The sequence below is a fragment of the Anopheles coustani genome, chromosome X, assembly GCF_943734705.1.
Source record: "Anopheles coustani chromosome X, idAnoCousDA_361_x.2, whole genome shotgun sequence".
NCBI classification, from domain to species: domain Eukaryota; kingdom Metazoa; phylum Arthropoda; class Insecta; order Diptera; family Culicidae; genus Anopheles; species Anopheles coustani.
In genome coordinates, this window is record NC_071290.1 from 16591214 (window position 1) to 16617002 (window position 25789).

General features: G+C 44.9%; 1 protein-coding gene across 1 annotated transcript; it reads right to left on the minus strand.

The window, feature by feature from the left end:
- Positions 1-3956: 3956 nt before the first annotated feature.
- LOC131269364 (protein amalgam) lies at positions 3957-24487 on the minus strand. The gene is made up of 11 exons (XM_058271715.1): positions 24449-24487; positions 23795-24338; positions 23159-23215; positions 23003-23079; positions 20603-20788; positions 20339-20531; positions 20120-20248; positions 15039-15158; positions 9994-10164; positions 6011-6081; positions 3957-4172 (listed from the first exon to the last, which is right to left on the minus strand). The coding sequence occupies exons 1-11, from the start codon at positions 24485-24487 to the stop codon at positions 3957-3959; spliced, it is 1803 nt and encodes a 600-aa protein (XP_058127698.1).
- Between the last annotated feature and the right edge of the window lie 1302 nt (positions 24488-25789).

Consider the following 25789-nt stretch of genomic DNA (forward strand, 5'->3'; position numbering starts at 1 on the left):
TTTTTGACAGCTCGAAGCCGGCTCGAAGTTGGCACGGTGGAAGGTCGAACATCGAGCCATCTCATGCATTTCACAGGAAACTTCAGACGCGAAGAACAGACGCAAAGTGTGATGTACTTACCAACGGGACAAACAGAAACAAGACGAGCCGAAAAGTAAAAAGATCTTTTTTGCGAATCGTCGAAACTTTGCCATGTAGTTCCTACTCACCCGGTGGCAGTATTGATTTTTTATATAATTTTTTCATCTTTCTTTCGGCCACTACTTTAACCAATGTGCATGTGACTGCAATCAAAACGAAGAAAAACGAACGTTTTGGGTTGTATTTTGTATCATCTCATTTTATTTCCACTTTTGTATGACTTTTTTCTCATATTTTTTCCTTTTGAAGAGTAGATGCTTTCCCATGTATTTCGTGTGTGTGTGTGTTTGGTTTCGTTTGTTTGTTTGTTTGTTTGTTTGTTTGTTTGCTTGTTTGCATTTATGCTTTTTTAAATTATTGTTATGCTATCCGGAGCCCGCCTCCAAACATTCGTCAAACGTGGTTCAACTGATAAACGTCAGACGTCTTATTTGGGGTTCGGTTCAACTCCTTGGTTTTCTCCGATACCAAGATACTGTTTTTGTGTTGTTTGTTTCTTCCTTCCACATTTCAGGCTAGCGTATTAGGATGCGTTTGTTTGCTTTGTGCCGTCTTCTTTTTTTTAAGTGTTTTTCTTTCCCTCGTTTAAATTGTTTTGTTTACACATACGGTTTCATCATCATCTCTGTGCTAGAGACCGCCTCGGTTGCTGTTCCGTAAATGTTATGTTTGCAATTCATTTTTACAGTGCTGAGAACTTAGTCGCCTTATTTAGTCACACAATTAAAAACAGCCGCTCGGGTTTATGATCCTTTTCTACACATTTCTTCCTTCATTTCTGTTTCACTTTGCCTTACCCCCTTCCTCATCTTACAATAAGCTGCCCCTACGTGACGTGATATATGTCCGTGCTTCAGTTTTCCCTTCGCATTGCTGGACTTGAGTCCATTTTTCCCCATTTTGGAGGAGAAAACTCTCAGTACGAACCTATGTTTCTTAAACGGTTTGAGATGAGAAAAAATGGAAAGGAAGGAAAAACAAACCTGGTTCGTCTTGTTCCAGCTTTCGAGACCACGCGATAACTTGATATAATTTATGATCAACATGCACGTTCCTTATGCATTTTCATTGACTAATATATGTATGTGTAGATCAACAGAATCGATCGATTGCCAGTGCCGGTGATTTTAGTGTGTTTTTTAATGAATTTCACTAGCTTACCATAAAGTGGATTGGGTTTTTTTGTGGGAATGTTCATGTGTCTTTCTGTGTGTGTGTGTGATTTTGATTTGCATTTGTTTCGGTAGACGAATGATAACGACAACGATGGGGATGGTTATGACGGTTGGTGATGATAGTGAAGATGATGATGATAAGGATGCCAAACGTATCGCCATCATATAGCTATCCCCGTTTATTCATACCATTATCAATTTTATATCCTTTACTTTTATCTTGATTATTATAGTCACTATTATTTGATATCATAATAAGATTATTGTAATCATCAGCGTTACTGCCATTATTATTCATGTCGATTATTGTTATCGAGACACAATGTTGTTGATTACCCTTTTGCGTTTGTCTCGTTCAATGCTTGCACGTTGCTTTGACTCTGTTTCGTTTTTCTTGTGCTTTGTTTCGGTTTTTGTATGCTGCCCACGACTTGTTATGCAGCATTTCCCTAACGCTGCAAATGATGTGCTTTGTGTCCTTTCATTTGCCAATGATTTTGCAACCCACTTTTACCAGGCGACGCCGGCACAAACTTGTCCGTTTGTCAGCTCAGCGACATTGGTGTGGTGTTGCAGTTTGTTGCTCGCTTTGTTTTACTGTTTGTTTCACTCGCACCACTTTTCCTGCCGGCTTCGGTGTGCGAGTGTCGGATTTGTTTTGTTATTGTGTTTTGCTATGTTTGCTTAGTAACTCTTTTACGCATTGCCTTTGTGTTTTTGTTTTGTGTCTTTTGTTTTTTTTTTTGCTGAAGTATTCGCTGATTTGCATTCTGCTGAAAGGCGATGCAAACGGCAATTCGTTTCGCGGGCGAGATGAGATTTGTATCGTATAGGAGTATATGCGTCTGTGCGACTAGTTTGTTAAATGTTTTAGTTTTCTTTTTCTTTTTATGGTGAGCATTTTGGCACTTTCACTCCACGTATGCTTGTGTGCTTCTCCGCTTCCGGTTTCCTTTTTCGGAGGAATATTATCGAGCTGTATAATTTTTGTTACATTAACATTAGCAACAAAATAAAAAAAAAAACAAACTAACCGAGCAGGGTAGCTGCGCTCCAACGGTTAAATTAAATGATAGATACGTGGGAGTGCTTCTGGAAAATGGGTGCTCTGGAGAAGGGAAGGGGTGGGAATCTCCCGATGCATATCGCGAATAGCCGCGGTGCTTTCCATTAGGCTAATGGATGAGTACGCGCGTGCAAAGTAAAACTGCAGCCTTCTCTCTAATCGACGGGATTGGTTCGGGAGTTCTGTTTCCAAAGCTCAAGCAACTCATTAGGCTGGCTCGTACCAAACCCCTTCCCTCCCCCACCCACATTCGCTTTCATCTCCACTCCAGAGGAAGGGGTTGTGGAGCAAAAACAATGCAGTGCAATGCTGGATGGAAATTCCACATCCGGAGCTCAGCTGCCGCCTGTTGCGGACCCGGATGCGGACGTTTAAAACCGAAACCGAACAAGATGAATGATGGCGCGCAATGTGAATGGCGGGGCAAACAGTGTGTCATATGCGCACCACGGCATGCAAAAAAACCGCAGATGCGCTCATCTTCGTAATTGGTTTCAGTGCTACCGCAAAACAGAGAGAGAAGGAGAGGGGTAGAAAAAAAAACCCAGGACAATCACTAATGTTCGAGTTTCCCCCCCCCCCCCCCCCCCCCCCCCAACAGGACGAGTTCGGGGTGGGTTGGTTTTTAATTGTAGACAACAATTTTACTAATTTGTCTCTGCGAGTTTTCACGCTTGTTAGGCTTGCGTCCGGCTCATCAGGATAATGTTTGCGTTAGTTTGTGTTTTCCCCCTTGTTTGCTATTATAGCAAAACAAAAACAAAAAAAGGATCAGGAATTACGATTTGCGGAAAAACCAAACGCGAGCACGCGAGAATGCACACAAACCCAAAACCGATCTTCCGATGAAAGATCCCGGGGAAAAGCCGTAACATAAACAATGACAGATGGAACGACGGAAAAACGAGGAACGCAATTCGTTTTCCTCGTTTGAGTTTTTCACCCGTTTAGGACCAAGCCCGTCTTGAAGTTTTTCCTGCAGATGTTTGCTTAAACAGACGTACACAAACACAACGCTACCAATGATATAACAGCCTATACACTATGCGGAAATAAAACCAAAAAAAGACATACACACACACACACCGCTTGCTTCCGTCCCCTTGCCCATTCACACTGAAACAGACCATACATTCGCGCATACATACCAAGAAAGGGAGCTCCAGCAAAAAAACGAATCCTCTTAGCGAATCCATTTCCCAAACCAACCTGCAGCTGCAGTGCAATTTAACTGTCCGGCAGGAAGCCGGAAGTAACCACCGGGTCGGGTGTTTTCGAAGACGAATGGAAAGTGTGAATTTTCTTTGCCCGATTCCTAGAAATTAAGCCGCTTCGGTAAGTGAATGACAGCAACCTGGCTGTCGTTCTTTGGTTTTTGTTGTTGTTGGGAAGCGATCGAGGAAACTTTTTCCTACCCTCGGGCTCGGACTCTTCACCTCCTATCGGTAAGCCCCCCCTCCCTAGCGGGTTAAGCTCAGGTAGCCTAAAGGTCCTGTGTTTTCCTGTGCTGGTGTTGACCACCGGTTCCACTTCAGCTGTTCCTCGGGTTGGTGCTGCCGATGGCGACCCGGAGCTAGGAACGCGCCCGCCATCGGAGACCCGGGACGGCGACCAGGGTGAGCAGCGCCAGGAGCAGGTTCCCCGTCCGCAGGACGCTACTGGCGACGCCGCCGCTGCTCGAGCTAATTAGGTCGTGCTCGCCGGCCTGCAGGCCCTTGTACAGCCGGCCGTTTTTGTGGATCTTGTTGTTCTCCTCCGACTGGTCAATGTTGGGCGTCGAGTTGATTTCCTACCGGGTTTTATTTTGGAGGGTGAAAAAAAAAGTTAGAACAAACCATGAAAACTTGAGCATAGCCTCGAACCTCGATCGATCTGCAAAAAAAAAAAACGTAGGCGTAGGCGTTTTTCCTTCGGTTTTTCACTTGGTTTCGCTTTGTTTCGTTCCGTTTCTGGTTCATTAGTATGGGGATCGTGGCGTGCCACTCGTCGAAAGGATAACCAACGGGAAGGGGGCCTCTTAATATGGGGGGATGGGGGGTAAGGCGTGGTATTAATTAAACTTTTCCGTGCAACACTACCCAACCCCCCGCTTCGAAAGGCCTACACCGTCTCGCGAAAGGGTCGCAAGAAGTCAATCGACTAATTACCCCCTCTAGCGGGAGGGGTGTAGGACGGGGGTTGGTGGTTGTTGATGTTTAGGGGAGCTATGTAGACGACTCCCATGGTCGCTGAAAAATGAGTCTAAATAAAACTAAATAAAGCAACATTATGCTTCCCTTCCGAGAAGCGTTCGGAAAAGTAATCAAAGGAAGCCACGACCCGTTCGCTTCCACACGACAACTTGGTTTCGAAGGACTTTTTGCCACGACCCTGCCCGGTATCTCCGCTCCAAACAACTCCTCTGCGTTGTGTACGCAGGGTGGGGGATGGAATAAATATTTAGATTGGCGTTGCGATCCTCACAAGTGTAAACGAAACGATCCTTCGATGCTCTCCAATGTTTCTACTTTTTTGCTGCTTGGTAAACAAATGAACTAAACTATTGATGGGCAATGATCTTTGATGACTACCATGAGGATCTTATTGGTAGACGAAATCGAAGTAGAGTTGTGTGAAACAAGAACAGGAATTGGTTATCTAAATGATTTAATGAAAGATTCATGAATTTTTGAGATACGTAACGATTCATGAATCATCAATAATACACTAGTGATGTGCGTAACGAGTATGAATCTGAGAGTGAGTAGAATCCTGAATCCTTTACAAGGATCGAAACCCGAATCGCAAGAGTTAGTAAATGAGTTACTAGTAGCCACAAATATTTGAATCCGTACAACGATGCTTCTCCCAACCAGGGATTTGAATACCAATCAGAGAGTTGAATCTCAAACAGGGATATGGATCCCATAGGAGTAATCTGGTCAGGATTCTGAACCCTGTTTAGGATTCGATCTCTTCTTACGGATTCAAATCTCGGTGGCAATTAGTAACTCTTTGGCTAACTAATGGGATTTGAATCTCTACTTGGGCTTAGAGTCCTTGATTATCTGCTTGAGATTTAACCGTCAATGGTGATTTGCAACTCTTTTACTCAATCATTCAAAGATTTACTCATTTTAACAGAATGTCTGTTAAAGATTCAAATATCCATGAGGACTACCAACAAATTCGCGGTTTAAAGTGGAAAATAGTAGCTCGACGATTAGAATCATCATCCTGATGATTGTTCAATCTGGTTCAAATCTTTAAAAAGAGTCGTTGATCTCTTCGCGAATCATGAATAATCGAAGATTCATATACCTCAAATATTCTCAGTACACTCAGAGCTTACATTTGTTGCATTGTTTGTTGTGTAGCTCGTAATTCCAGTGTTTGTCAATGTGTTACGTTAATAAATGTACTTCAAACGATGAGATGAATCAATCTTGAATCATAAAAGTATCGTTGGTTTCTCTTAAATCGATTGAGATTCACAAATGCTTGATGGTACATGAACCTTGGAAGACACTTGTCTGGCAGAAGATTCTTCAATCTTGAAAGATTGGTTACATCTTCCATATCTGATTCACATGAATCACTCGCGACGAACGATTCACAAGACACCGCTCTAATCTGAAGCCTACTTACGTCATTGTTAGAGGTATCCTCTACGCTGTTGAGGCGATGGGCCGATTTGGTTTTCTTCTGGAGTTCCATTTCTGTAAAAAAAATCAACAAGTTGAAGTTACTCTAAAGATTTTTTACATTGTTACTTTTAGTGTTATGTGAATTTCCTCATCGGGCTTTCGTAAATAACCTCAAAATGGCTACAAGTCATATACAAACAAAACTGATTCCCATTATTTGGGATCCCTCGATGTTCAAGGAATTGAGGTTATGTTTAATTTATCTTTATTCAACGGATTATGGAGCATCCTCGGAGAGCGTTGGTCAGACCGGCCCTGTCGCCATGGTGGTTGTGCGAATTGTTTTACCCTCGACGCGACAGTTGTTGAGGTCGTGCGTGCATGTTGGTATGCATAAGTCCGCCAAATATGTTCGGTTTCAGTTCAAAACATTCTTTGCTGTTTTGAAAGTCGACAAAACGAATACCGACTACGTGGAATGCCCGTAATCCTTCCACTCCGAAAGCTTTCCGGGGCGGCAATTCGTGGAAGAATTAGTCCAGGATTGTTTTCGGACTAGCAAGCACACAGAAACGTACACACAAACGCACGGTCATTGATCGCATGGTGGTGGAAAAGGAGAAAAAGCGTGATCCTGTGCCGACGGTTGATCCTACTCGACGATCCACGCCGTGTTACGGGCTCAACCTTCCATTTCGCAAGAGACGATGGCGAAGTGCAAGTGGAAGTAAAAAAAGGCGAAATCTATGTGATTATGTTTCCATGACGGTTTGCCACCATTTTGATGGTATGTTTTTTTTTTCGTTCATTTCAAAAACACATTCTCCTGTTTGCTCCGTTTCCGGCCACCATTGTGTGCCATTGTGGAAAACTCACCTCAACAAGTGTGGAGCGCGCGCCCAAAGACGACTCCCTTCAGCGCTAAACAATAGGCTTAAGGTAACAATAGTGAGGAGGCGGAGGGGGTTAATGGAGGAAAGGGGAAATAAACGCACGTTCACGACGTGCACATCACCCCGCGCGCTCTCGTATGCATTATCGCGATGAAAGCAGGGTGATTTTTAATATTTTAAGCGTTTACCATAAGCTCAACCATTTCCTACTGTCCTTCTCGGGTGTCCCAAGGATGATGACGGTGATGATGATGATGGTGATGATGGAAATGTTGTGCTGGCAGGCGAGCGCTTTGCCGTGAGTGGTTTTTTTTTTTGTTGTCGTTCGTCGTTTGGTTCTCTTCGAACCGGATCGGTCGGTCTTAAGCGTGGCGATTGTCGCAATCGGATGTTAACCCTTAACCCTTCGAGTTGGTTTAGATTTACGTATTGGAGGACTTACGAGCAGCAGTACAACATGTTACGATCTTTCAAACCCGTTTTTCATTCGATGTTTTCAGTAAAATGAAAATAAAAAAAGTAAACTTCACATTGCAAACATGTTAACAACACTTGGATAATGAAGAGCGCACAACCAATTGATCTTGAAGAACATTTAACAAAAAGATTTAAATTTACATGAAAAGAACTGAAAGACTATTTTAACATATGTACTAAAAGACTGGAAGAAATGAATTTCAATGTGAGGAAGTACGTGCAAATCCTTCAACATCTTTTATCAGCAAACGGCAATAATTTTCGTCTTCAACTCAATACTGATTGAAGAAACGGAATCAATTTTCGTTCCGAGGCAATTTGTTTTGACATAACGCATCCATTTTTGTCGCTTAGGCAGACACGTTTGTCTTTATCTGCATGCGTGCTGTTGCGTTGTGCAGATTTCGAAATATGTAAAAACAAAATGCACGATGAATATCTGTCAATAGCCCAAGTTAGTTTTTACACGATGACTTGATGATTTTGTGGGTGACAGTAGTGGACTGATGCAGTAATAGGATACAATAATTTTGACGATCCCTAAACATAAACATAAACATAAACAAATTTATTAAAATTGATTGTACTAAAAAAGTGTGCTAAAAACGCTTGGTCAACGTGAGAAAGTCAACGTGTTACAACTTTCATGCATACACAACTGTAAAAAAACAGCATGACAGTCGACATGTTGACTCAAAACACGTTGACTACCAAGCACACTTTTTTTTACAATTTTTTAAAAAGGAAATTTGTTTATTCACCCATTTGTAATCGTGTTAGAGTGAACTATTGCGGTTATAAAATCTTGATGTGTTAGTAAGTTTTCATCGTTTGTTTATATTTTCTTATAAAACTTTTGATAAATCTTGAATATAGTTTTTACTAATCTACAATGTTTGGTTCCAGAAAAAATACTTGTGTTCTCCTTCAAGGGTTAGACCTCCGTCAGGCAAGAGTAGAACTAAGATTCTTTTACTCGGTTTTCATGATGGTACTACTACTCTCTGTTTCTCTCTCTCTCTCCTTCTCTCTGCCTTTGTCCCTTTTCACCTATGAGGTTTGGGGTTTTTTTGTTCGTTCGCACCGTACCGTAAAGTGGCGAACGTATTGTTAGCACAAATTCCTCCCCCGTGGGTTAACGCGTGGAAGGAGGAAAAGCGTTTCTTTTTTTTTGTTTTTGTTCGCCACTCGTAAGAGATCCTCGTAAGGGACGGTGGAAAAGGGATTGGTTTTTATTTATTCCTCGATTTTCCGCCACAAAAGCAGTGCCAGCGCGCTGTCTCGGGATGGCTTGTGGGAGTTCGCTCGCAGACACAGCGCTGTTGTGTGGTTTTTATTCTCCCCCTCCTCCCTCAGTGTGTGTTTTTTTTTTATTTATGCACTTTGTGTGGAGCCGAGGAACCCCTCCTCCTCGTTCCACTTGCCGCAAACACATCCCAAGCGATAGGGTTTACATTTTGTGATTTGTTAAGGGATGAACGATCCCTACCGTGGTTCGACTACTCCGGTTTTTTCCCTCACACACTCACACAAACACGTATGCTAGTCGCAAACTTCGGCGAATCATTTCTGAAATTCCCCTGGATAATAAACGGTACGTTTTCCATTTTTCATCGTACCACATGTGGACACAGACCGGGTCGCACGAAGCAGAAGCCGTCTGCACTTTCGCTGCACGGGGTTTTGGGTATGGCTTTCGGTTTCTTCGCTCTTCCACTCGCTTTCGCCAAGGGACCAGTTTTCTAGCCTTGCCTTCGCTCCCACGCTTTACGACCTTTCCGACGGGTTGGAACAGGCCATCATCGCACCGGCGTATCGTCATCCGATCGTCATTATTATTACCATCCGGCTCTCGGTGTCGGATCGCTTCCTTCAGCTCCGGCAGGAGGTTTTGAAGGAGGATTCGGATTTTACACCCAGGATTTTCGGCTGGTTTCAATCTCTTGTTGACGCTTCTTAGGGAAGCTGTATGGATTGTGACCCTTTTTTTACGACGATTGCCAATTAATCGAAGGAGGAGGAAAATATTGGGTACATAATACTCACAGACCACTGTTGAAATCGCTTTAACACGTTGACTGCCAAGCGTTTTTAGCACACTTTTTTAGTACCATCTTTTTTAATAAAATTTGTTTATAACATTCAATAAACCGAAAGTTTTTGATGGCTAAACAAAACCTTAGCTTCACAAAGAATTGATATTAAATATTCCTATAATTTTTAAGTTACATTTTCATTTATTAGTGGGACAAAAACTTTTTAGAACTAATGACAGCTGGCTATCAAAAATGATAGCCATGGCAGTCAACGTGTTAACACGTTGACTGCCAAGCGTTTTTAGCACACTTTTTTAGTACAATATTTTTTAATTAAATTTGCTTAAAACATTTATTAAACCAACGATTTTTGAAGGCTGAGCAAAAACTTAGATTCCCAAAGAATTGATATTAAATATTACAAGAATTTTTATGTTGCATTATCATTTATTTCTAGGGCAAAAACTTTTTAGAACAAATGACAGCTGGCTATCAAAAATGATAGTCATGCCAGTCAACGAGTTAAAGACTGCTGCTCGACACCCGATTAGAGTAGATTCTCAGAAATAAACTCTTACCGTACAGCCGTATCGTGCCCTCCGCGTCGCCGATGCTGTTCTTCGAGATGCACTTGTAGCCGCCCATGTCCGCCTTGTGCAGCTTCCGGATGACCAGCGTCATTTGGACCGCGTACATGGAGCTTTCGTTTTCGTTCATCAAATACCGCTCGTTCGAGATGATCATTTCACCTGTTGTGAGAAAGAGAACGTGAGAGGGGGTGAAAGTGGGAGGGCAAACGAAAACCAGATGATTAGTTATGATGGCGTTCCACTGACACCCGCTGACTTCGGCGAAGTTATCCATTGCGGGACCATTTCGCCATTGATTAGGGGCTGCCAATAGCTAGAGAGGATGGTGGGAAGTTGGGGAGGAGTATGGGGAAGCTGTAGTGCGTTACGTTCACTTTAGCTGCGACCGGATGCGGTTCAAATATGTTGCGCCTTTTGCACGGTGCGCTACACTGCACACTGGGCTTCTCGAGAAGAAGATCGTGGTCGAAAATAAAATACCTTCATTTTTAACATTCACGTTAAATAAATGGCTTAAAATTTCAGTTTTACCCTGAATTTTTCCTGGTTGTTTTGCTAAACTGTATGTTATGTACTTAATTTGTTCATGCTAAAGTGTGTTGTGACCTTAATTAAGCAATCTGCATTTAAAATTCAAACATAGAAACTGTTAAAAACGCCCTCTTGACGATAAAGAATAAAATCAATCCTTTAGGAATGCTTCGGGAGCAAAACAAACTCTTCGCTGCTTATATTCGTTGTCAGGTTCAAAAGGCAATATTTTCACCGAACGCGCCATCTTCAATATAGTAATGAATGCCTTTGAATAAACGTTCCTCTGGTTTATCTTTCTCTTTTGCTAATCACTTGCCGAAGGGATCCGATTGCCATTTTCCGAATTGACAGCTTGCTAGCTAAAAACGAGAAACATTTCTAAACCCAAAAAATAAATGATAGACATTGTTGTTTCTTGATAGGAAATGAGCGATAGTCATCTTAGTTGCACTGGACTAAAAGTTCCTTAAACATTTTTGCTTCATGCTTTCTGAAGCAAGATAACAGCTTACATTGCGTATTTTACCTCAAATGAGCTTAAAATCTTTAGAAAAGAGTAAAACTTATTGGGATGTGTTACTATTTATTGGGATGTGTAGACTTTTGACAAAACTAACGCAAAACAATATCAAATCTACTGATTCTTATGACAATCAGACATGATTTTGAAGCGCTTTTTTAGGCATTAAGGCAAGGTGCGCTCATGAAATAATTCACGTTGCCATGGAAATATCGTTTACAAGTGCTGACTGTGACGGTGACTAAATTGACTGTATCATATACGATGCGAACTGTCGAAATCTCATGGAAAAGGAAACCAACATACTCAAAAAGAGTGGGAAAAAACGAACGATATCAGAATAACCTTGTTTAAAAGAACCAAAACAATCGGTATAATATTGTCAAGTATTTTAAAACGGTTATTCTATTGGCTCGTTGATGTAAGCTTTAGGCTCTCCGGTGCTGTTTGACCAATCGAATCGGCTGATGATCCCACTGGCTCGTTCATCCCGGCCGGCGCCCATTGTGCAGCTGGTGCGTTGCGTCTCGTAGCGATCGGCGACGATAAACACTTCATCGCCGACAGTCGCAAATCAAATGTGCAGCCAGAAAATTGGCAAACGGAAGGCCAATGGCGGGCGAAGGCTTTGCAGGCGCGCTGTTCCACCTCATATGCAGCCTGTCGCAAGGTCTGAAGGGGGTAGAAGATTTTGGGTAAATATGTTTTGAGGGCGCGTGCCTTCCGTGCGCCGGGTTTCGCTCGGGACGGAAGGGGGATTTTGCGGATGGACAAACCACTGTATTTGCCGGATTTCTGTGGACGTGCGTTGTGTGCTCCCCTCCCTGGGAGTGGGTGGAGGAGGAGAGGGAACATGTACACATAATGAGGCTCGACGCATAATCGCGCCGCCAGATACTTGAATCTCAAGCATGCATGGGAAAAGCACGAAGCGCGCGTGTGGCTGGTAAATGGTCGTGCGGTTTTGCTGGCACTATTCACCACACACAAAGAGGGATGAAAGGAAGGGGGGGGGGGGGGGATGGTGGAAAGTGGTTGTAAAATGGGGAAGGAATGGAAGGCCCACCGTGCGCCGGCTGGAAGGTGGAATATTTATTTCATCAAACAAAATAAATAATCATCCCACCCAGCAGGGCACAACCGTCCGTCGGCACCGGGTGGTAACGAAAGGGGGAACTTCCGCCACAAACGCGAGCGGCATCTGGCGGGTCGTACGACAACCGACACAAAGTGCGCGTTTATCACCGCTTGGCGTAGAACGTTTTCCACGTTTCGAGGACATTTCGGGAGGTGGAAGGGCCGCTGCGGCGTGCTGGCATTAAAACCTGGCAACAAATTTGCACACAACACCCCCTCCCTCCATTCACTCCCTTCCAGCGGCCAGGGTCCGTTTGGTAAACACGGGCCACAACTTACCCCAAGCCGGATTGGCAACCAACAGCTGGAGTTGCAGCAACGCATCATCTGGCTAACGAGGAAGGCAGGGGGTAGGAGAGAGATAGAGAGGGGACAGGACAGGAAGGATCGTGTGGCGCAGGCACGTGCGTGTATTTTATGATTAACAAGTAATTTAACTTATTTACATTCATAACATTGAATAAATAATTACAATTTGAACAGATAATGCAAAATACATGCACCATCCGACCACCTACACACACCAACACACACACAGACTCACTAGAAGGAAGGATGGGACGCTCTGCTTTCAAAATAGCAATAAACATGTGCGTGTGTGTGTGTGTGTGTGTGTGTGGGTGCAGTGCGTCGTGGCGTGGAGTGCGTGTACCATTTTCCGTGCCAAACTTTGCGGCAAAAGCGCGAGAAAAGTGGGCCGCTCCATCATCACGTTCGCTATTATCCTGCCCAGTTCTGCGCACACACGCTCACACACACGCACGCACACATAGTGGAAAAAGGCTGGGAAACGATCGTAAAAAAGTAAAACGAGCAACCATTTGATATAGCGGCGAAAATTCGCTAGCGAACGCCAGCGCCAACGGCTGTAATTTGTGCGCCATTTTTTTTTTCTTCTTCTGTATTGAAAGTTCGTGAGGGAAACTAGCTGTGGGAAGAAGGGAGGGGAGGGAGGATAAACGGGACCGTTTATATGCAATCGCAACACAATGTCGCTGTGCGCGACGCGTGCAAAATTCCGCCAGCTTTCTCTGAAGGCGTTTGAGGGCGGGATGGGGTGGGGGGATGGTTCCCGATGGTCAAAATTGCGTTTTAAATGACCATCAGCCGAGGAGGAAACCCGGGGCCGGTGCCCACCCCGTCAAAAAAAGTGCCGGAAAATGCAACGTGGCGCATCCTGTTTTTCCATCTGCGCGTTGCATTGCGATGCTCGGGAAAACCGGGAAAAGTCGGCGTGTCAAATAGGGGGAAGCCAACGGTTGTTGGCCACAGGCCGGGGTCAGCGAGTGTAGCTTCCAACTGGACGTTGGATCGACGCGTCAGTGGTCGTCAACTTGCAGCGTCAATGACAGTTTGTGCCACTCATTTTTTAGAAATACTTTCGTCTAAACAAGTAGAAAACATGTTCTTCTTTTTTGTTCTTACAATTTTTCTTACAAACGAGTGTCTTCTTTTTAATTTCTGTTGATGTTTCAACACGGTGACTGCCAAGCACATTTGGCACACTTTTTAGTACAATCGTTTTTGACAAAATTGCTTTATAACATTCACTAAACCGACGGTTTTCGAAGACTTCGCAAAGAATTCGTTTTTAATGTGACTATAGTTTTTACTTTACATTTTCTTTTATTTATAGGGCAAACCGTTTTTAGAACTAAACTAACTAATCATACTCGAATGAAACAGAGTGTTCAATTTTACCACTTTTCTTTTTGTGCATTCATTTGTTTATTTCAACTTTTACATTTCTTAACTTATTTCTTTTTTTACTTCTAAAAACTTGTTATCCTATAAGCAAATGAAATTGCAACATAAAGATTATAGTAATATTAAAAACTAATTCTTTGGGGAGCTAAGTATTTGCTTAGCCTTAGAATACCGTTGGTTTTGTACATTATGTATGCAAATTTAATAAAAAACGAGAGTACTAAAACATTGTGCTAAAAACGTTCATGATATGTTTGCGATAACATTGTTTTACACAAACTTTACTAATCACCCATACTTCTATGCTCTTTGGAGTTTGGCCAATTCGAGAACAACATGTTATTTTTTCTGTAACGTTGAGAAACCCTGGCCAATTCGTCCAGTTGACAGGAGGACTGGAATGACTCGAGTCTACGAATCATGAATGCGGTGCTCTCCTTTTCCAGTAGCGCACGAGCTCAGCCTCCATCTTGAGTGCGGATGGCTTTCCGTCCTAAGTAATCAACAAGTTTGCCACAAAAAGGCGATGCTCCCGATTTTCCGACCGGTGGGTGTTCGACGCGGAAACGTGGAAAATTAATTTTCAATAAATTAAACGCCACCCATTGCGCTGAACGCAACAGCACTCCCTCCTTACCCCTCGCTTTTCACGCAAAGGAAAAGTATCTGGAGGGTAAAAAACGTAACTCACAGCATCCACGTTTTCCGCGACACATTTTCCCGATATCTCGAAGGTGAAAAAAAAGCCCGAAAATAGTGCAGCACAGTATTCACCATCGGCCCGACGTTTTATGCACCACAGTAGCAGCAAAGGTTTTTTACACTCGTCGTTGTTGATGTGTATGTGTGTTTTTGCATTTTCATCCCACTGGTTGATGCGAATTTTTTACTTCGATTTTCTTTCACCAAATGCTTCACGATTCACTACCGGTGCGACATGCCGGGCAGCACGACGGTGGACGGTGCTTAATTTTCCGAACGGTGGATGGAGGGGACTGGGGTTGTCGCCGGTGGCTTCGGCATTAGTGAAGATTAATTACGCACCGGGCCCCCGGACGGTTATGGATCATTGGGTGAGCAATGGGGAGGTGGGAACACTTACCCCGGGTGGTGCAGGTGGGGGGGATTGGCTTACCATTTTCACGCTGCCAGTAGTTGATGGCCTTCGGCGAGGCTTCGACGTTGCAGATGAGCGTCACGTCCGTACCGAGCGGAGCGCCGACGAGCTGATTTGGCACCTGGATCAGTGGATGAACTGCGATTGGGTGCGCGACGAGCCATGGTGGAGAAGAGGGGGGAAAAGGAAACGATTAGCTGGTGAAAGACTCGCTTGATCCTTCAACCCAATTTGCGGAGCGACTACGAAGTTTCCAACACCGTTCCAGGTTCGCGCGAGATAAACAGGAACGTTTATTGTTGCAAAACAGAGAAGCGAACACGCTACAAAGTTTTCCACATTTGCCAAGCATCATGCAGCTTCCGCAAATCAAACCCAACCAAGTGGCGCTACTTCTATTGCAAATCCCTTGGATGATTGCGGTTTCTAACTTTTGCATTCTTCCTTTGCGAGCGCAAACTTCTTTCCTACTTCTTTGTGCTCGTTTGTTAGTTTAGTTATAAGTTGCTTACAAAGTTACCTAGTGTTTGCAGGGGAAAGTGGGGAATAATGAAATATAAGGATAAAATTTAACGAGTTTTTCTTTTTATTTCTAGTTTTACGGTACGTGTCGTATTGTATAATATCTAACGAGTTTTGAGCGGAATTTTTACTTTTACTAGTTTGCACAGTATTTCTTAACTTGTTTCTTACATTCTGTTGGGATTTCTCTGCTTCATGTCAAAATGTTACCTTTAAAACGAGCTTTAAAAATGGAGAGTAGTTTTCTTCCTAAACTTTTGTAAACTCTTTTTATTCTCTTTTAAGAAGCACTACAGCATTTTTATTCGGGGATAATATGCACCAACTAATTTGATTCTCCATACGTTACTCTCAAATCATTTGTTGTCCTGTTGTTTCGTAAGCATGTTTTGAAGGAAACGATACATTACAACAAACGAAATGATCGGAATTTGGAAACGCATTTTCATTATTGAAATTTCCTAGTGTAACTGTCTTATGGAATCAAAGTCACTCGTCAACTCTCTCAACATTAATTGAATATTTTTATTTTTATTAACCCTTTTAATTTACGCTTTTTATGTTTTTTTAGCCATGGGTAATTTTGTTCTAGAGTGAACCGCAATAGTAATCCAGAATAAAGTTTATTTATGTTGTTTCTCCCTTTATATAAGTTTTAAATGTATAAAACATGTTAAACAACTTGTTTTCATAACTGTTTGATTGATTTAAATTTTAATTGTGGTAAGCAGTGCCATTTATTTAAAACAACAATACGAAACTTTATTCAAAATATGTATAAAAAGATCCTTGTAGGGCTAGACATTATCTTTACAATCTGTTCTTCCTTCACTTCCTTGTGTTGTTGTCGTTTATCATATTTTGTTTTCCGCTAACCTTTATTGATGTCGCCAGGACCGCAAGCTTTTCCGAGCGTGATTGTCGATTTTTCCCGGCAGCAAACCTCTGCTAATGGCAGCAAATCATAAACACGGTGTGCGGGAACGGGCTTAATTTACACCTGTTTAGGGTTGTTTTATTGGCGTGCTGCTAACCTTTTCCGCTTTCCTCTTCTCGTTCCCCGAACGGGGGCCCCCGAGGGGGTTTACAAATCAGCCTTTTCCCAACCCCATTTCCTGGCAAAGGGGGCGTTTCCCACCCGACACGGATGGCGTGACCGATTAACCAGCGACACTTTCCATATCATTACAACGGCGGAAGGACCTAAACCCTTCTCCAACCCTCCTTCCTCGGGCTCGGGTGGTGAGAGAATATTAAAATTAATAATAATTATCAAACAATATTCCATGGCACATCCCGTCCCCCCCTTTCCACTGGGACGGGAAAAGGCCACCTGCCTAAGGCGAACCGGCCCGACATTTTCCCGGCCCCCTTTTTCATGGGAAAAGTTTCACCGGCCGGTCGAGCCGAACCTACGTTCGGGGAGGGTGAGGAACATCTAGGGGTAGGTTTCACCATCCCAAGAATCACCTCCAACACCCGATGAGCGTGTGGGAATGTTTTGAGCGATTAGCTTAAACGTCGCCCTCTTCCTTTTCATCCCTTCACTCCTTCCCTTTTTCTTCCTAAGCTTCGTGCTAATTTAGGTTTTGCTAGTAGTCGGCTTTCAGAACGCTCCCCCGGGGGGTAAGGGTTCGGAGTGGTTCCTGGGGTGGGACTGCATCGGCTTTTATAGAGGAGCTAGTTCGGGGTGGGTTCGCTTCCGTGTGTTGGTACCGTGACCCTTGTTCCTGCTTGAGTGAAAGTGTTGACAGCTCGAGTGGTATTTAAGCTGGCAAAAAACAGTGAACAAAAGACGAGTTAAAGAAAAGGTGTGCACAAAATGATGGTTTTAACACTTATTCATGGTCGTGATGTTAATGCGCATCTAGCGTAAATAAAATAACAAAAACGTACTAAGGGTCCGTTTTGTTTGACAGATGAGCGTCAACGTTTGATGAATCAATGCACAAAGTAAGAGATCCTAAATTTATTAAAAAAGGGTAAAAGGTAGTGATGGCACAAGTATTCCGATTTTACCTCTTTAAGACCATTTCCGAGTCAGAGTAAATACTGTATTAAATTCCGAATGCTCCGTCAAATATGGATTGTTTCGATGAAAACAAATTACTGGGATTGAGTCCGGATTGCTCCGGTTGAATCCGGATTGATGATTTCCGGTTGCTTTGGCTTTGCTTCTTTCTATAAAGCCAAGGCGATGTGGATTTGTGTCATGTGAGCTAATTCGATTCAAAAGTTGCGAAATGGAAAGAGCATGTGGGTGAATGGAGAGTCTATACCAAAATTCACTCAGCACGGTTTAACACACTGAGTGTGATTTGGCTCACAGGGGTTGAATTGGCTCAAGCCCAGAGATTTAGATGGAATGCGAAGGGAAGGACTCATTCTGATTGTGCCAAAATTTTGCGAAGCGAGTAAAATCTCAAATGAGACGAAATAGATCTCAGAGAGTTGAGTTCACTCATTACGTACATTTAACTCACTCACGCGCTCTGATTCAGTTTGCACTTCACTTGTTCAATTTAATGTTGCTAATGTAAAACATGAATCGGATAACAAGCCATAAGTTACAAATCAAGCTCCTTCTGCGCGCCGCGAGTTGATTCGGATTCGGATTCACATACGCAAAGAGTTCGGAAGTGATAAGTTCATGTAGGCAAAGTTTGCAAGTCCTTGGTGTCCGATTGCACCTCCGCTAGAAGGCGGAAAGAAACGGTTGCGTATGAAATAAACCTGCAAATATGTAACGGTTACGGCATGGTAAAGGTTATGGCCATAAGCGTACGCCGATGGCTGCAACAATTCGTAGCGGTCCGGGTGCACCGAGTTTAAATTGTTTCCCTTCATTTTACTACCGCTTGAAGCACTTGGATGTTTTTGTTACGAGTGCGTTTATTCTCGGTGCTTTTCGAACCCAAAACACCAATCGATCTTTGCCGAGTCTCGGGAAACAGGAGACATAGTGTACCGATGGCGATGGCAGTGGGTGTGACCTTTCGGACAGAAGGGATTGCGTTAGGTCCTCGCCAGATATATCTCTCCCCCGGGTGTGGCGCTTGGGTTTGCCTTAATGAACCATAAAGCTCTACGGTTACCGTCCGGAAGTCGAGGCAAAACGACGGCTGCAGATGGTGCCCCAGAGCTCGCTCCCTTCCTTGGTAGAAGGTTTCGAAATCGGAGAGTGCACTGCCGGCAGCGCTGATGTGAGTTGTCGCACCTTCCACCATAACCCCCCCACGCCGATGTGGTGAAAGGTTACGGTATTTTTAATAACAGTGACTAACATTCGTATGGTAATTGTCGGGGCCAGGATCCTCGGTGCGGCTTGGAACAATCAGGCATCGGTCGGGGGTTGGGGGATCCTTTAATTCCTCTTGCTAACAGCAGGATCTTACCGTCCCTAGGAGCGGCGATGGAACTTAGCTTGGCCCCCTTTTCGGGTTTTGGGTAACTGAGTAAGGGGCAAAGGTGACATAATGGCCTTGGAAATGAGGGGCAAATACACTCTGTCGATATTCGTCGGCGTGGAGCTGGAACTCGCATGGTTCGGTAGACTATGCCCCCATCCACCTTTTAACCTCACCAAAGGGACCGAGAGGTCGGGGATCAAATGTAAGAATTGAATTAAATTGAAATTTTGTCCATGCTCCACGACAAGGAAGTGGGACATCCACACTGCAGTGCGACTATCCGTTTGTGTGTGTGTGTGCTGTGACAGACCGACATCAGTATGCGCCATGGGGCGCATCCACCGCTTCTCCGGCGGCGTGTTCGTGGTCTCTGGCATCCGGTATCATGCCAGGGTACACGTTCGTCGACATCGTTCCACCGGACGGTGAGCAGGGTACACTTTCAACACTTGACGCCGTCATCGTCGCGTCATCGTCACCGTGCGGTTCCACCCCACTCCAGCGAGGTGCTCCGGTGAAACGCTGATGTTCTCGGGAGATTTTAATGGTCGCTGAACGAAACTGATAGCCCGGACGAGACCGGAATGTGTGATTCGAAACCGGAAAACTCGACTCGTCCGTAGACTCCACCGGAATCTTCCAACCTTTTTGGCCTCAGACCACAGGCGCAAGGTACCCTTTGATTACCTTGCAAGTTTCGGTGGCAACTACGGAACTCCTAAAAGCGGACAGACCGTTCGTACCCAACATTTGGAAAAAGTAGAGTTGTTTGATAGAGAGAGGGAGAGTAGAAAGAGTGATAAAGGGATAGAAACCGAAATGATAGTAGAAAAAGGTAGACATCTCATGGTGGAAAGTTAACCGTCACACACCGGCAGTTCAATGCATGCTTTAGGCAATTCAGAAACGTTGAGCAAATGTATCTTAAATACTGTACTGTACCCTCTGTCTATCTTTGTTAGTCCAATAGAGTGTTGTATCAAGAACTTGTTAAACTGTCAAACATTTGGATTTATACTATATTTTAAAGGAAGTTCTCAGAAATTGGAGTAGAATATTTGAAATATACAGGTTCTGTTTATCTCTTGCAAAATAGGAAAACTAAACGTCGCTCGAATATGCTAATGGGTTTGCTGTCTTTCGCCTTCAGCTAGCCTTGTAACTTACAGTGTACTTGCAGCTTGAGCCGCTTGCTCACCGACGGCGGGACGCCATTCGAGGCGATGCACATGTAGGCACCCATCTCTGAGCGCGTCACCTTCGTCAGGGAAAGCATCTCACCTTCCACTATCGTTGCTGCATGGAAACCATTGTAAACATTATACGATTGAACGAAAAACAAACTCGAATTCGACGATGGGAGAACCTTCCCGTATGGCGGCTTACCTTTCATCTTGCCATGAGTGCCGTTGCGGGCGATTATTTCGCGTCCATCTTCGCGCCGCCACACAATCTTCGGCTTCGGGTAGCCCCGGGCCTTGCAGATGAGCTTGGCGGAGCCACCCTCCGGCACCATCATGTCGCCGGACGTCTCCTCGTAGATGATATCCGGCGGTATCACCACCTCGAGGAAGGCGGTCTGCGGAGAGGTGGTTTAGGTTCAGTCTCCTTTAGAACACGCAGATTTCCTCACGTCGCTCCGACAATTACCTGCATCTTCATCGGGTCCGTGTTGACCTGACACATGTAGACGCCCCGGTCCTCCATCTTCACGTTCCGGATGACCAGCGTCCAGGTGTTGTAGTCGTTGTGCGTCACCGACAGCCGCCCGTTGTTGGTGATGACGTGCTCGTGTATCGCCAGTATTGCCTTCGCGTCTGCCTTGATCCAGGCAACCTGCATGCATTCCCGCGTGCCGACGGCAGCAACACAATTGAAAACGGATACTTTAGATCATTTCTTTCGCAGAAACACAGGATGATAACACATTCACGCACGCAACGTTCCCGTGAGACATTCCACAGGACAGCGCGTTGGGTGACATTGGACAAACAGAAATGGAAACTAAAGTTAAAAGTTCAGGACCTAAGCAAAACAATTCGCAACCGTACAGTGTGCATTGCGCCTGTCAAGATGTCGCCATCCCTGTACCTGCGAATGGGGTTCTTCTACATACTTTCAAACGTGACAGAAAGTATCGAAGTGTTCAACAGTTCACGGTTGACGACATCTATGCTTAGAAGCTACGAGAATCGAGTTCTCCACTGGTGCAAAAGGTAAACAATCTTACTAAGCATGCAAGGGTTTCTAATGACTATACATATCATGCGTGCAGTCGTAAAAGGAGATCTTCGGTACGTTTGAGTCTTTGAAGTTAAAACAAATGTCGAAAAGGACTGACATCATAAAGCAACTTAAAACAGCCTTGCGGAAAGTTGACGTATAATTAGGTTATAGCCATTATCGTATGTTTAGTACATTCCTGTACTGTTTTCCTGTCCTGTAAAACCTGAGTGTCACAAATATTCGGAAGCAATTGTTACTTATTTGATTGGTGTGAATTGTTTTAGCTGTCAATGACTTTTAACACTATGACGTCTGACCGATTCACGATATTTACATCGCTCTAGTGCCGCAAAACGCTATACAATAGAATCGCGTTACTACCGAAACAGACTTTTGTTTGTTTACATTACCGATAGAGCTGTCATCACTACAACACAGTGCGATCAGTGGGACGCCAGAGTGTTAAGGGGAAAGTTGATGGCACTATAAGAACTTAAAGCTGAAAGTTCCTTCTCGCAAGGTGCTTAATGCTTGTCGAAAAATTATTGGAATAGGAATCGATGCATGCTCGCATGCCGGTGGGAGTGAAAGCGTTAACAAAGTTCTAATTCTACAGTGAGTGCTTTACTACTGACTAGAGCCGCTGCCACCCGGAGTATCCGTTTGGCTGGATCCAGCGGGGCGAGGCAGCGGCGTTGCATGCTACGGAACCATGAAATATAGCATTTATCCTTCGGATTTGTGGAACAAATAGATTTAACTTTCTTTTACGTGTGCGCACTGTTTACGTGGTGCTGGTGCTAGTACTTTAACGAGAGGCCGGTGCGGGGCTTATTTTGTGTGGGTGCAGGCGTTTTTGTTACATCGCGTTTGGAGTGCGCAGGTTGGAGGTGCGAGTGAGTAGTGTCGGTGCAAATGCTAGCAAATACTGGTGCAGAGATGCAGAAAGAGGGTGCTGGTATTGCTGGAGGAAGGTTGAAGGCGAGGATGTGCGAAGATAGTGTACCGGTACGGCTACCAGGTACTCGTTCGGACAGCTGTAAGAAACGTACGTTTGCGTTTTGGGAAGTGTGGAGTGGCGAGGTTTTGGGCTGTGTAGGTGTTGGCCGATCTGCTGCTAAGCGGCACGATTGGTCCTCACGGACTGGTGAGGAGCTGGTTCCATTTGTGACTGAACCCATCCAGTAAACATCGCCAAGCAGCAACAGATCTTGACAAGGAGGTACTAGTATTTAGTGGTGGTGGTGATGGTGCATAACTGGTAGTTACACTACGGTGCAATTGCAGTGGGGGAGAAGAACAAAACTGGTCTGGTGGTGGTGGTGGTGCTGGTGCTGGTGGTGGTGCGCTGCTACGCCACTAAGATGCGGTGCACTGGGAGGTGTATGATATATACGGTTGCTGTGCGGATAATCGCTCGCGAACAACTTGCATCATATGAAGTGCACTTGTGATGGAATGGATAGGGGCTCGACTTAGGACTGCTGGGAGCGAACAGGGATGGAACGTTCTGATTGGGTTCTTTTCAGCTGGAGTTCGAATTCTGCGGTATGAGCTTGTTTCCGCCAAATACATTAAGCAACGCCCTTGTTTTTTGGTTTTCGTTCCGTTCAGAATAACTCCGGAATCGGAAGGAAAAGGCAATACACCCATCAAATCGATATATGAAGTCTTGGGCGGGCTGAAAACGAACCGGGGAAGGGTAGTCAGGTAGTCTGGGACTGGGTGGTGCGTTTTTATTTCTCGATTAGCGGTGAGCGAAAGTAAAACCACAAATTCTGGGAAGAATCGATACCATATTTCACGCCGGAATTGGATACATACCCTGGCCGGAGTTGCCTCCCCACTCACCCGATAACCACCGAGATTGTTCACCACGCAGGTGAAGGTGGCGTCGCGCCCTACGGTAAGGAGAGGAAGCGATGAAAGGCGTTCAAAATGGGGAAGGAAGGAGTATTTGGAGCACTGTATAGCGCTTACCTTTCGCCACGGTTACGTTCTCCAGAGGGTACACAAAGTCTGGCTCAAACGCTGACACTGCAGGTTTGGTTCGTGGGGAGGTTTGTTTTTGTGAGGTGGTTAAGCGGGCAGTGGCGTTGGCGGACATTTTGGGAGTTGACAGCGAGTACACGCAGAGTGTGCCAGATGATCGATAGAAAATAAGAAACAGTTTAGTACAAGACATCTTCGCTCCCCTTTAGTTTGGTATGTACGTCAGTGAGTATGTGATCTTCAGTCGCCTAAGCTAGTCTATTCTCGGAAAGAGGAGTCTATATGATAGAGGAGTGACCGTTAAGATGGCGGATAGAGGCTGAGCTGATGCCTGCCCGTAAGTCTGAGGTGGACAGTGGGGATTTGATGGTAGTTCAGAATGGCCTATAGCGGGAATTTGGAAGAATTTTGGAAGACTAAGAGAGCCTAGGACGACAGGAGTCCCTAGCTTCTGCTGAAGCCGGGGAACGTGTTGGGCCTATGGATGCACACAGTGGGTTGTTCTCGTGGTCTTGTGGTTGTGGTTCGTGGTCCTACGGAAAAGAAGGCTAAGAAATGGCTAAGGGCACCTACATTGATTGGGGCGCCTGTCTCGCACCATGGATCCCGCCGCCCGGTTCTTACCGTGTGCTAGAATTATCGCTAGCGCTATGTACAGAATAGCTACAGGTCGAAGGTATTGGTAACGGTAAAATTTATAATTAAAACTACTACGGCTACAGGTGTAGCCGGGCCGGGTCGGGGTGTGCGTCCGTCGCCCCGGTTCGCCGCGCCCCGTGCGTTGCGGGCTTTGGTCGGTCGAGCTGGTGGTGGTGGTGGCGCATGGCGAGCGGAAGTTGGGACACGGTGCACCACCGGTGAGCCGCCCTAGGCTCGCGGCCTCGCTGTCGTTTTGATTGCTTCGTGTTGAGGCAGTAGCTGGATGATCGCGCGGAACAGCGCTGGATGAGGTGGTGACGCTAGTGGCTGTTGTCATCTTGCAGTCATCGGGCTCAACGTGTGCATCCTCTTCCCGCTTCACCCACCGCCGTCTTGCGTAATCCAGCGTACCTGTGAGGTCTGCCTCTGTGTTAGCTTTGGAGTTGCGCGTCTGCACGTATGTTTCCCGGGTTTGATTCAGCGTCACTACTCGTACGATGTCCTGCCGGGTGACTGAAGAGTTTCTGTACTATCGAAGACCATCCTAGAGCGTTAGTCTTCAGCTGAGTGGTATCTAACAACGGGCAGGAAGAAACCAATAAGACATAACAGATTATTACAAGAATTAAGGCGTCCCACTTTGCCCGTCTTCATCAGGTTCGACAAACCGACCCACATCCCGGCAAAAACTTTCCAGTGTGAACTTCTTAACGCCTTATGTGCTTGCTTATCTGCACACTTGCCAACTCACGCACGATGACGAGGGGCGAACGAGTGCAAAAGAAAAAAAACCATATCGTTTGTGGGAAGCGGCAGCATATGTCTCTGTTTCTTCACATCGTTGATCGCTGGTGCCTCGACCAAACTATCGATGCGATGGTGGCGCTAGTTGCCTTTTACATCGTGCACTACTCCCCGCGCCCCTTTCCCCTCCCGAAGGAAAGGAAATGTGTAAATAAATAAAAGTCATCGTACCGCACTCCGTGACCCTGGGTGAGTGGGTGAGTGGGTGATGGGTGGAGGAAAATTTATCAAAAAAGTTTCTCCATTCGGAGCGCAACCCGATTTTCCCATCCAGCCCCGGGCACAGCTGTTGGAAATTGGCCGAGCGCTTCGGGTTGCCGCTCGGACTGACAGCGACCTCCCCGCACTTTGGAAGGAGGAGGAGCGAGAGGATCGCAAAAGGTGGCAGCGGTGGGTCAACGAGCGAAAAAGTGGAATGTAATATGCAACATGTTGTCCGGGAAAATTTTATTTTCCGTTTTCTTGAGACACCAGTTTGGTGCGCCAGTGATGTGTGTGTGTGTGTGAGTTGGGTTTTTCCATTCCCCGTTTTGTTTTGTGTTGGAACTTCTTTTCCGATCCGATGGGTGAAGCTTTTGCCCAGCTGTTGTTCCATCCCGGCAGATGACCGCGGGGCATGGGAACAGCGATCCGGGGGACGATCCCGACAACGACGATGTCGTCGGCGTGAACGACGTCGATGATTACGGTGGTAGTTTTGCGACAGTTGAAACTGTCATGATTTTGTTGTTTGCTGATGCGTCTCCTCCCTCCAACACTACCAAAACTCAGTCACTTCTTCTGAGAAGTTTGCTTCAGCCGTTGCGACTTTTAAACATTCGGCTTCATGTTTTGCTTTTTTACTTCTAAGCCCCTTTTGTTCTAAACTGTTTGATTTTATTTATTCATTTATTTAAGATTTAATTTTTATTTAAACGTTGACTACCACGTCACCTATTTCGCAGGTGACGATAGCAATCCTCACTAGCCTTTAACAATTCATATATCAGTACGGTATATTCACCACAAAAATGTTTCTTTTCGGAAGATTTTTCTTTGCTTGGTTTAATTTGTTTTCTGATCAAATTTTATAACAAAATACTGTACTAAAAAACAAAAACGCTTGGCAATCAACGTGTTAACACCGCGTAGTGGGTGACAATTAACAATTCGGAACATGCCACGAAATACATATAG

Bases quoted from the DNA above. Each gene is read 5' to 3' on its own strand.
- LOC131269364 (XM_058271715.1), bottom strand. From the start codon at position 24,487: ATGTGGGTCGGTTTGTCGAACCTGATGAAGACGGGCAAA. The intron at 23,080-23,158 runs GTAAGCGCTATA...TCCTTACCGTAG, and splicing joins GAACGTAACCGTGGCGAAAG to GGCGCGACGCCACCTTCACC. The intron at 20,249-20,338 runs GTAAGCCGCCAT...GTTTCCATGCAG, and splicing joins CACTCATGGCAAGATGAAAG to CAACGATAGTGGAAGGTGAG.